At 43.6% G+C, this 12,448-nt stretch overlaps 1 protein-coding gene across 1 annotated transcript in view; it reads left to right on the top strand.

The window, feature by feature from the left end:
* Positions 1-11,974, top strand: part of PDLIM4 (PDZ and LIM domain 4) — a 90,254-nt gene extending 78,280 nt beyond the window's left edge. Inside the window, exons 4-7 of the mRNA XM_054977250.1 lie at positions 1,116-1,294; positions 3,853-4,010; positions 10,157-10,277; positions 11,305-11,974. Of these exons, the coding sequence (XP_054833225.1) occupies positions 1,116-1,294; positions 3,853-4,010; positions 10,157-10,277; positions 11,305-11,509 (663 nt within the window). The 3' untranslated portion in view covers positions 11,510-11,974. The remainder of the gene's footprint in view (positions 1-1,115; positions 1,295-3,852; positions 4,011-10,156; positions 10,278-11,304) is intronic.
* Positions 11,975-12,448: the final 474 nt, after the last annotated feature.

Genomic DNA, 12,448 nt, shown 5'->3' with positions numbered 1-12,448 from the left:
CTAAATGCTTAAATGAATGAAATGAGATTATTTTATAAGTTAAGCCATCAGATAGAAAAGGCAGTTTTGTATATTTGACTTTTCCACATGCCTGTGATTCAGCATGAAATGAGGCTGTATGGGTCAGTCTCTACCTTCCCCAAATGTTCCTTTTCCCCTGCCACTGGGAGCACGTAGCCCACTGTACCCACCTTCCCAAAAAAAGTGTTGGGCAAAATGCAATCTACTTCCCTGCTCACCTTTCTTTCCTATCTTCCCTCTGAGAAACACAGCAAGAGCAAGTGGAATGGAAGTGAGAGAGGTTGTATCCTATCCGACTGGATATCTTGGCTTTTCCCCTCCACCCCATATTTCCTCTAGGTGTGTTCACTCCAGTCCAAGCACTGCTGGAGGCCAGACAAAAATGCCCCAACAAGCTGAGCAGCTGAGAGCAGCAAATCTTTTGAGACAATATCTTTTTCCTTGCTTGCCCATCCTCAGCCCAGAACAGCCCCCAAACTTAAGCAAGGTTGGATGGGGGGAGGGCAGTGGCAGTTTTTGTGACCAATAGAATTATCTACTGCTCAGTATGAAGGAGCAGGTAACTACTCTTAGGAATAGAGTAACTACTCTTAGGAAGGCAAGTTGGGAGGAAGGAAAATAGCAAACAGGGGAGTGGCTGGAATGTTGGAAGAAGTAAAAATATGACAGGCATTTAGCTGGTATTGTACAGAAGCATAACGTTTACTTCAGGTTGTAGTAACATCAAATGGTCTCTCATGTTTCTGGAGTCTCCTACCAACATTGCTTGATGAAAATCTTTTGGATTCCCATTGTTCATGAAACTCAGGTCTCCTGGGCTTTATATTGTACAAGAATCACTTAGATTCCAGGACCAAAACAATTCTACAGATCAAAAACTTGTCACAGCATTCTGAATAATTATCTCAGCCAACACCTCAAATGTATGCACCATTTTACTAACTCAAAAATAGTAGCACAGATTCCAGTCCAGTAAATAAATTGAAAGTCTGCACACAAATTACCTTACGTGCATGACATTTTGCAAGAAAAGTGGCGTAATTTCTGCCAATGGCAAAAAATGTGTCCAACCTCTGTTTCTTTCTCTGTTTTAGGATAATGAACCTATTCCAAACCGAAGACCAGCAACTTTTTCATCTGGAGGAAGCCCAACAGATAATAAACAAATTACAAACTTGCAGTACAATAATCCTACTCGACTGTATACAAACAACAACACAGATTCCAGTTTGCCATCACAGATGAGTGGTCTCTACATCACAGCTTCCCAAAGGTAAATAAGGCAGGCCTTTTCCATCTTTTTTAAACCCCACGAACCACGAACTGGTTCATAACTGGTCCAGTTCCGTGGTTCATGGTTCATGAAACCCACAAACCACGAACCTCCTGGTTAGTTTTGTTGTTGTTGTTGTTCTGTGCCCATCTCTAATCAAGAATAATCACAACAGTGAAATGCATTGCTCATATTCTTAAGTACATACCCATTAGGATACAGTTGTATGATATGTGAAAGTAATCTGAATAAGCTGAATACACATCAATAAGTAGTATACTCTTGAACCCTGCTGTGCTTTTACCTGCTTCAGCAACTGCAGGCTAGTTCCTGAAATAGCATACAAGAGCTTTGGATTAAACAGTATCAGAAGAGCATTCAAAACCTTGAAGTAAAAAAAGAGTAGCTCAACAATTTTCAGTTATCACAAGTAGCTTTCTCATAATACATCGAGACCTCTTTCTGCAGTTTTTTTTTTAATTTGGGGTTTACTGTTAAGATTAATCTTTTGAATTTTGAAATTTCTTTACATTTTCATTATTATTTTTATGCTCCTATGACCCACCTTAATGGTCTAGTTTATAAGCCAAAAGGTTGAATGCTAAATAAATAAAATCAAAAAGAGTCCAGTAGCACCTACACAGTCTCTGTATCAGGCATCTGACGAAGAGAACTTGATTCTCGAAAGCTTATGCTACAATAAAATTGGTTAGTCTTAAAGGTGCTACTGGACTCTTTTTGATTTTGCTACCACAGACTAACACGGCTAACTCCTCTGCATAAATAAATAAAACAACCCCTGCCAATATAAACCTAAACTTTAGACAGCAAATTTATAAATTTTCAGTCTGGAAAGTATTTTAACATTTTAAAGAAAGACTCATATACTCACACAGCCATAGGTGTAACACAAAAGCCAACCACCTGAGGATGCAGGGAAGGCTGATACACTTGTAAGTAAATATTTCTAATCTGCTGAGTTCATGAAGCTTGTTTACAAGTTTCTGCAGAAGCAGCCAGGACTGGTGAGTGGAGGCACTGGCAGAGTTAATAATGGCTGCAAAGTAACTCTGCAAGAATTAAATTAGAGACAAACTATATGTGACAAGTGTATGTGATCTGGGGTATGATTCCTTAGCAACCTTAGGTGGCTCCCCCTTGGATCATGGCAATGGCAGTGTGGAAATTATGGAACTTTTCCAGTCAAAACTCCCCCCCCCACACACACACACAACTTTAGTCTGTGGTAGAGAAAAGAACACAAGTATCCAAATTGTGTCTGCCCCCCCCCCGCCCTTAACAGGTCTCAAAGTAGCTGGGAGGTAGTTTTGACTGGGGAAATAACATTGGGACAGAGTTAAGCCCCCTTTCCCCAGTTCTACATTATTGATATTTGTTTCCCTCTACCCCATAGCTGCTTTTAAAAGCTAAACTGCATATTGGGGGATATGATTGCAAATCTCAAATGATAATGTAACTTGGCCCTTAGTAGCTCTCCAGCAGAAAAAAATTAAAAAATGCAGGGACAAATAGAACAAATAACAAGGATCTGATGCAATGCAAGCTTAGATGTTGGCTGCTTATTAGGGTTGCCAAACCCTAGGTGGGACCTGGAGATCTTCCAGGATTACAACTGATTTCTAGATGATAGAGATCAGTTCCCCTGGAGAAAAATGGCTGCTTTGAAGGGTAGACATTATGCATTATACTCCATGGAGGTTCCTTCCCTCCCTTCCCCAGATCCCAACTTCTACCTCCAAATCTCCAGGAATTTCCCAACTCAGAGTTGGCAGCCCTGCTGCTTTGTAGTGCAATTCTAAGTAGAGTTACACCCTTCTTAGGCCTCTGTCTTCATGGTTTAACACTGTTTAGGATTGTACTGTAGGTCTCATGTGGTCACCATTTATACCTAATATTTTAGTATTGTTTAAACCGTGAAGTATTTTCTTAAATATAATATAATGGATCTTTCAGAAAATGTGGAACAACCCAGAAGGGATTTGGGTTATAAGGAAGTATTTGAGATAAAAACATACCTTTGAGATCATGTTTGGCTACAACAAACAATGCCCCAATTGCCAGATATTTTTCAATGGTTGAATAACGTCCAAATCTCTGTAATTTAATTTAATGCATTTTTAAAAAATATAATCCATGTGTGACGCAGAAATTCACAATGGATTGCAGCAGCTGCCCTCTGTAGTACATATGTGCTCACTGGTCAGTCTTAAGCCCTGTTTGGAGAATCAGAAGTGTAACAGTTTGTCTTCTGTACTTTGTACAATTATTACTACACTATTAGTTGTCTTCTGGCAAAAAAGGCCAGTGTGGAAAACGGGAACATGCTTCATTGTATTCCAGATATAATATACACTTTTTCAACTGAAGTCGTGCATTTACGAAACTAACTTTTCTTTTTGTAAAATAGGGAAGTACTAGTTACTCTTGGTGTGAGCTTTCACAACAGTTTGTCCTTCTCAGATCAGTTCTGGACTTTGTTCTTCTCTAATGTGCAACTGTTGGTTAACTGGTTTGACTTTCTATTTGTCTTAAAATAGTGCTGACCCTGTAAGGTCTTTACCAAGAAACAGAAATGGAATTGACATGGACTCTGATGTGTACAAAATGCTTCAGGATTATGAAAAACCAGTTTCAGAACCAAAGCAGTCAGGATCATTCCGCTATCTGCAGGGCATGTTGGAAGCTGGAGAGAATGGTAAGGAATGCAGCATTCTAAGCAGCTAATATACTTTAAAATTAAGTTACATTCAACATTAGTAACTACAACAACAACAACAACAACATTTGATTTATATACCTCCCTTCAGGATAACTTAACACGCACTCAGAGCGGTTTACAAAGTATGTCATTATTATCCCCACAACAAATCACCCTGTGAGGTGGGTGTGGCTGAGAGAGCTCCAGAGAGCTGTGACTGACCCAAGGTCACCCAGCTGGCTTCAAGTGGAGGAGTGGGGAATCAAACCCGGTTTTGCAGATTAGAGTCCTGCACTCTTAACCACTACACCAAACAGGCATTAAAATACATTGAGGACTCTGGTGAGGTCGTTGACTAGAAAGTTAAAGGCTACCCTGCTGAACAGTGACTAAAGGAGAGGTGTGGAATCAAAACACCTATCGGTAGATTAGATAACATAAGGCAGGGGAAGAGGCAGGGGAGTTGCTAGGGGACTAGCCAGCAGCAATGACTAGACTGGTCAATCTGGGCCAATGACATCATAGTCCACATATGAAATAGGCAGTCCACATGCCTCTATTATGCCTCACTAGTAACAAAGCACATCGTGGGAAAAATACAATGGGTTCTAGAAAGGGGAGGGCGGGCAGGCGGGCATTCCCTCCTCCTCCATCACTGATCCTGGCCAGATGAAGGCAGAGGGGACAGGCATGGCCACCTCCTCTGCACCTGATCCCAGCTAAGTAAAGAGGGGACAGGCATTGCCACCTGCTCCACTCCTGATCCCGGCTGTGTGAAGAAGGGATGGGCATTGCTTACTACTCTGTGCCTGATACCAGCTGGGTGAAGTGTGTGTGGGGAGCATTGCCGCCTGCTCCGCGCCTGATTCTGGCAGATTGAACAGGGGGCAGCCATTGCCACCTGCTCCACTCCTAATCCCTGCTAGGTGAAGTTGGGGGCGAGCATTACCTCCTGCTCTGCGCCTGATCCAGGCTGGGTGAAGGGGGGTTGGGCATTGCCTCAGGCTCTGCTCCTGATCCCGGCCGGGTGAAGGGGGCGGGCATTGTCACCTGCTCCTCGGCTGATCCCGACCAGGTGAAGGGGGTGGCATTGCTACCTGCTCCGCTTCTGATCTCGGCTGGGTGAAGGGTGTCCGGGGTCAGAGGTTCAGCCCCCCAGACTTGCCGGGAGGATGGGATGGGAGGCAGCTGCGAGACAGCTACCCAGCCACCCTGGCAGTCACCCAGGCCCCGCACAGGACGGCAACAGAGGGGAACAAAGAAGCACCCAAGCCACAGAGCGTCAGAAGGGGCAGGTGGAAGCCAGCTAGCCCTACCCTCCAGTAGGAGGCTAAGAGCCCCGACAGGGGGAGTAAGGACAGCCAGGAGGGGACCAGGGCAGAGGGAGAAGGCACAAGAGATAGGGACGGGCAGCCAGCCATCAGCCAGACAGCAACCTTACTGGCAGGGGAAGAAAGGCAGCAGAAGCAGCACGGGTCCACTCCCCAACCTGTAAACAGGGAGGAAGGGAATAATAGGAACCAGCTGAGGTGGCTGGAAGCTCTGAGCAGAGGAAGCTTGGCAGCCAGCCAAGAGAGCACAGCTGTCGCTGCCCAGGGGCCTGAAGCTTGGAGCAGAGGAAGCTTGGCAGCCAGCCAAGAGAGCACAGCTGTAGCTGCCCAATGCAGCCAGACTAGCTACCCCAGGTGCAGCTGCTTGAGGCAGCCAAGGCTAGAGGGCAAAAGAGGGCTGTGGCTGGCAGGTGGAGCCAGGAATGAGGGAAAGGATATAAGGGAAGTCCACCTACAGGGCGGGGTGGATTGTTGTGTAGGAGTGTGGTGGAGTGGAGAAGAGAGAGTCAGAGAATGAGAGAGCAGTGGAGAGGGGGAGGACCGACAGCAGGTTGGGGACAGCTGTCATGGAAAGCAGCCGGGACAATGTCACGTTGAAGGGACCTGTGAGTGGACTGAGAGGGTGTGAGGGTGATGTATACCCCCCTCCTTCCACAGAGTGGGGTCCCGCACACTTCCTGAAGGTCCTTTAAGACTGAAATCAGGCAGGCTGGCATCTCACAGGGCAGCGCCCTTGGCAGAACCTGACAAAGGGGGTGCAGGCATTTCCTCCTGCTCTGCGGCTGATCCCAGCCATGTGAAGGGGGTATTGCCACCTGTTCCACTCCTGAAGCCAGCTGGATGAAGGTGGGGAGCGGGCATTGCCACCTGCTCCACACCTGATCCCAGCTGGGTAAAGGTGGAGGTGGGCATAGCCACTTGCTCCGCTCCTGATCCCACCTGGGTGATGGCGGGGTGCGGGCATTGCCACGTGCTCGGCTGGATAAAGGGGAGAGCGGGTATTGCCACCTGCTTTGCTCCTGATCCAAGCTGGGTGAAGAGGGGATGGGCATTTCTACCTGCTCTGCTCCTGATCCCAGCTAGGTGATGGCAGAGGGGGCGGGCATTGCCACCTACTCCACTCCTGATCCTAGCTGGGTGAAGGCGGAGGGAGAGTATTGCACTCTGTTCTGTGCCTGATCCTACCTGGGTAATGGGTGGATGGGCATTGCCACCTTCTCTGCATCTGATCACAGCTGGGTGAGGGCAGTGGGCGGGTACTGCCACCAGCTCTGCTCTACTCCTGATCCCAGTTGGGCAAAGGGTGGGTGGGCATTGCTACCTGCAATGCGCCTTTACTCTTTGCGTTCTTGTTCTGGGCATTAAAGCTTCAGTACATGGTCTTCTACAAACCTGATTGTATACAAGAATTTTCTGAATAACAATTTCATTAAAAAGAAGTTCCTGTCTATAAAATATGGAATTCATGTTGGAAGGGTAGCTTTCTGCTATCATGCTACCTCAGGCAGTGTTTGCAGTTAAGCAGCCTGATTTCAAGTCACGTATTCTCTTAGATCCTATTGCTGTTGCCCTTTTCATATCCTTCTGTTCATGTAGCCATGCTAATGTTGAAACAAATACATTAAATGTAGGTTCTTGCACAAGCTGGGATCTCTTCATTTTAAAATGGAATTGCAGTACAAACAGAAGTCTATAGAATATATTTTGTTTGACTAGCTCTGCTTTTTACTTTTTATTGAACAGCCACACACTGTGTCTCTAATAAGAAATGTTTCCTGCAGGGACCCTGACAGGATTTGTCAAGAAATATAACAGTTACCTCAATAGGTGCCCCTCAGTCATGAAAGATGAGCCCTATAGCAGAGGCAAGAATTTCTGGATTGTTTAGTCTTTTTTTTCAAAGTTATATAGCTTTTTAGCAGCCTGAATAGCCCAGACTATCCTAAGCTGATCGGATCTCAGAAGCTAAGCAGGGTTGGCTCTGGTTAGTACTTAGATGGGAGACCACCAAGGAAGATGTGGGTTGTTACAGAGAGGAAGGCAATAGCAAACCACCTCTGCTCATCCCTTGCCTTGAAAATGCCTTGAGGGGTTGCCAAAAGTCAGTTTCAACATGAATACAGAATCAGAGAAGAAAGGCATTCACAAGTTCCCCTAAATGCTGTAGATTGCCTACCAGTTTGAAGACTTTAACAATATTAGAGATTCTGGGAAAATTTGCAATAAATGTATCAAAAAGCAATCATTTTCTGTTTATTTTTTTAAAAAGTAATTAGCCATACAATTTACTGAATCAAAGGCAGTGTAACCAGTAGCAATATGTTCAGAGACCTGGAGTTAAGAGAACTGTCAAATAGGGGTTAGAGCTTCCTTTTCTCAGTGGCCTTCCAACGAACTCTTCCAGTGCTATCCTAAGCAGAGTAACCCTTCTAATCCCACTGACTTCAATGGATTTAGAAGGGTGTAACTTGATTTAGGATAGCACTGTTAGTCGAGTTTCGCAGACCTGTTTTTCTGGAAGTGGTTTGTATTCTTAAGGATAAGACTCTGTATTAGCTGTTTTTCTAGACATATAAGAACAGCTGGTGAAGTCTACAGGAAGTGTCTCTCAGTCGAGATTCAGTTCCAGTTTTGCTGACAGAGAAATAAGTACCTCATAAAAAAGATAGTGCCTTCACCACGAATGTCTGCCTGTGACAGGACAGATGGACAAGGGAATCCACTTACCTAGAGCTAGGAGGTGCACACCGTGAGAAGAGCCATGCTGGCAGCGAAAGGTTGGACAAACAGCACTGAGAAACCCATTCCGGGAAGTCAGGCCATGCCCCCAAGTGGAGGTAATGAGGTTTAACAACCCTGGGGGGAGCCCACCCTGCTGGAGTTTTCATGGCAAGAGACTACAGGGGTGGTTTGCTATTGCCTGCCTTTGTGTAGCAACCTTGCATTGTTGGAGGTCTCCCATGCAATTACTAACCAAGGCTAACCGTGTTATACACACACACACACACACATATACCAAAGAAAGCATATACACATACGAAAACACAACCAGGGAAGAAAGCCAATGAGAGTTTACAGGGGGTATACTAAATGAAACAGAAAAGTCTTCTCCTGCTGGTGGAAGACAAATCTTCCAAATCTCTGGACCACCTCTCCCAGCAGCTTTGCATGGATGCTGAAAAGCATGGAGGATGACAGCACCATCCTCTGAACCTACCTTCAAGGTAGGACCGAAACCACTGTAAAACAGTTCCCCTCAGTCTCAACCCCAAAAGGCAGTCCAGAAGGACACCATTTATGTATTTACTTCATTTATACCCTGCCATTCTCCCCAGTGGGCCCCAAAGCAGCATACATCATTCTCCTCTCCTCCACTTTATCCTCACAACACCCCTGTGAGGTAGGTTAGGCTGAAAGAATGACTGGCCCAAGGTCACCCAGCAAGCTTCCATGGCAGAGTGAGGATTTGAACCTGAGTCTCCCAATGCTGCAAGCTCCCAGCTCTCTCTCTCCTCTACACCCACCCACTCCCCTTTACTTCGTGGTGGCAGTAGAAAGTGCTGTTCATGGCTCCAGTCTCTGGATTTAAGTATCCACATATGAGGCCATGTTAAGAATTTGATAAATTCATGTGAATGCTATTATTTTATTAATGTGTATCATTGTGTTTTAAGAACAGATACCCTTTTGCATCAATTTTTTTTAGAAGAAATGGGCACAGTCATCTGAATATGTAGCTGAAAAGAAGCTATTTGAAAATCAGTAGTTATTCAGAGATGTCCAAAGGAGATGCAGCTTTCTGTGGAACAATGAATTGCCATCTCAGGGCATGAGCATGTATGAATGTAAATGCACAAATAAATGTAAATGCTCCGCGTATTTACATGTATGAACATAAATGCTCCAAATGCCAGTTTGGAGCCATGGTTAAGAGTGGCAGGATTCTAATCTAGAGAACCGTGTTTGATTCCACACTCCTGCACTTGAAGCCAGCTGGGTGACCTTGGGTCAGTCACAGCTCTTCCAGAGCTCTCTCAGCCCCACTCACCTCACAGGGTGATTATCGTGAGGATAAGAATAACACACTTTGTAAACCTCTCTGAGTGTGGTGTTATGTTGTTCTGAAAGGCAGTATATAAATCAAATGTTATAATGTTATATAGAATGCTTCCATGCCTTATCATTGTACCTACCCTTGGTACATAAAAATACACTGTTGGTTCTGAGTTGCGCATGAAGCAAAATCTAACAAAAAGAAAAAGACTGTACCTTTTGATACACACCTACACATAAAGTGTATACAATTCATTCTAAACTGAGCAACTTCTATTCTTTTATAGTTTCATCCATGTTTCACTTTCTTACCACTTTTCCTTCTTGGAATCTTTCCCAATAACTCTTCCCAAACGGTCCATTCTAGTTAAATTCTTTTATCTCATAGCTGCACAAGTGCTCACAGGACTTTAATTTTCTCATATTCATATTGATATTTTCCTTCCAGTAATTACTGTTATCCCTGTATCCTGCTTACCTAACACTTTTACCATCATACCTCAGCCAAATTATAATGACTCAGCAGTCATCATGATAAGTTGGGGGATTTACTTCTAAGTAAGTATGCTCAGAACACAGCCCTAGAACATTGTTTTCACTCCAGCAGTGAGGGAGGAGGAGCTTACCTTACTGGCTTATCTTATGATTATGTCACCCTACCTTTATCTCTTGAGTTTAGGAATAAATTATTTCTTGAGATACATATATTCCTCAAGTCTTAAATAAGTAACTCCAAAATATGTCTTAAACTCTTCACAGGTGAAAAACATGATAGACTGGCTAGCCCAAGACATGTTAAATCTCCAGTATCTAAACTGGGTGGAGCCATGTCTGGCTTACAGATGCTTCCTGAGTGCACCAGATGTGGCAATGGAATTGTGTAAGTACATGAATCCCCCCAAGAACTTTAACATTTAATGTAGTTTTCAGTAAAGTTAAACAATTAGCATGTCATCTGCCTCATTGTTATAGCTCATAAGCAATCTATGTTATAAGGATATTTTATATACAGGGAGGAATATTAGAGACATTTGTGCTGCATAAATTCTATTGCCTTGATCTAAAGCACTTTGGTGTTGAAAAACATCCATGAAATTTTGTATTATATGGAATTTCACTGTTCATTCAAACATTGGGAAATGCTTCGTGCACACTATTTAGTTCTTGGTGATCCAACACGGCTGTTGAAATTTCACTGTTCATTCAAACATTGGGAAATGCTTCGTGCACACTGTTTAGTTCTTGGTGATCCAACACAGCATATGTGGAGCAAAACTCACACATGCACTATACATAGTTTCTTGCACAAGAAAAAATGGGGAGCACCATGAAAATACAATTCCAGGAATAAGTATAGGTTGTTTGTGTTTGAATTACATGTATCAGACCTATTTTGCAAGCAACCACACTTCAAGTCTTTTTCTGGGACCTAGATTGCTACCTGATTGTTTTGCAATCAACAAGCCACTCCACAAACAGATATCAGACAATGGTTGTTGTGGGTTTTCCGGGCTGTATTGCCGTGGTCTTGGCATTGTAGTTCCTGACGTTTCGCCGGCAGCTGTGGCTGGCATCTTCAGAGGTGTAGCACCAAAAGTGCTACACCTCTGAAGATGCCAGCCACAGCTGCCGGCGAAACGTCAGGAACTACAATGCCAAGACCACGGCAATACAGCCCGGAAAACCCACAACAACCATCGTTCTCCGGCCGTGAAAGCCTTCGACAATACATAGATATCAGACACTTTAAGGCAAATGATATGATGCAGGAAGGGGAAAGAAGGTGTGTGAATAAGGGGGGGGGGGGTTATGTAGCCCAGGCACCACAAAAGACAAGCCCCTAAGTATGACCTAAATGTTAATAGCTGTGAATTTTTCTCTCTCTCTGCTTCCTTGCATTTTGACAGAGGCACAATAGTAAAAGCCCGTGACAAGCTTTACCACCCAGAATGTTTCATGTGCGATGATTGTGGTCTCAACCTGAAGCAGAGGGGCTACTTCTTCATTGAAGAACAGCTGTACTGTGAAACGCATGCCAAGGAAAGGGTTAAGCCGCCAGAAGGATATGACGTGGTAGCTGTTTATCCCAATGCTAAAGTTGAACTGGTCTAAATAAATACTCTTGTTTCCTGGAGAGGTCAAAAGGTGGCTCACCCACCCACAGGCACAGTATCTCTTTTAAAGTATGGCTGTAATCAACTCCGATTACTCGAGTCTGTAAAATGCCTTTTTCAGAGATAAAATGGTTTACACTTGGGATCTCAAGGGACGGTGCTGAAAGCCTCTGAATTTTTTTTCCTTTTGACACTTTGCTTTTGGGTTGCTCTGTTTATTTTTTTTTAACTGCAAATACTTTCTGTGGTAGCCCAATCCAAAATCTATGTAAATATGGATGCTTTTAAAAACTTGGTAACATATAAAACCAGTATTCTTTTATTCTTTCTCATTAAAAAATATAGACAATTTAAAAGCTCAAATGAAATAAGGCACTTTAAAAAATAAAACTGACATTTTAAAGCATTGTATTAAATTTACTTTTGTCATTCATATTGGTTTTGAAATAAATACTTCCCTGTGGTTTTCAAGGTACTAATAAATTGAGATACTCCACAATGAACTTTTAGCTACATAACTATAGAGAGACGTTTCTGTGAAAAACCTGTGAAAGGGCCGATACATTATTCATGAAAGGCCCTTTAAAAGAGCAGCTTTTACAGTGGGTTTCCTGGTTTGTTACACATCTATACTGAACTTAGGAAAAGAATGACCTGATTGTGATTTCCAAACATTACCATATGCACATGTACGCCGTCTAAGAATAATTAACATTTCTGTCACTCTGGTGAGGCAGCATAACAATGGAAAGTGCATATTCCCCAATACCATCTTCCTTGCTGTCCTAAAGAAATTATTCTTTTAACTCCCACGGATAGACCTTAGGTGGATGACGGTAGTGAACAATGAGGAGAGGTTACAGGAAGTGTTACTTACTTCGGAGGCTTTTCCAGGTCCTGTCATCATGTAACCTTGTGTTAAAATCAAGGGGTCACT

This window comes from Eublepharis macularius, chromosome 4, assembly GCF_028583425.1.
Source record: "Eublepharis macularius isolate TG4126 chromosome 4, MPM_Emac_v1.0, whole genome shotgun sequence".
Lineage (NCBI taxonomy): Eukaryota > Metazoa > Chordata > Lepidosauria > Squamata > Eublepharidae > Eublepharis > Eublepharis macularius.
This window is presented reverse-complemented; position numbering and strand designations above follow the sequence as displayed.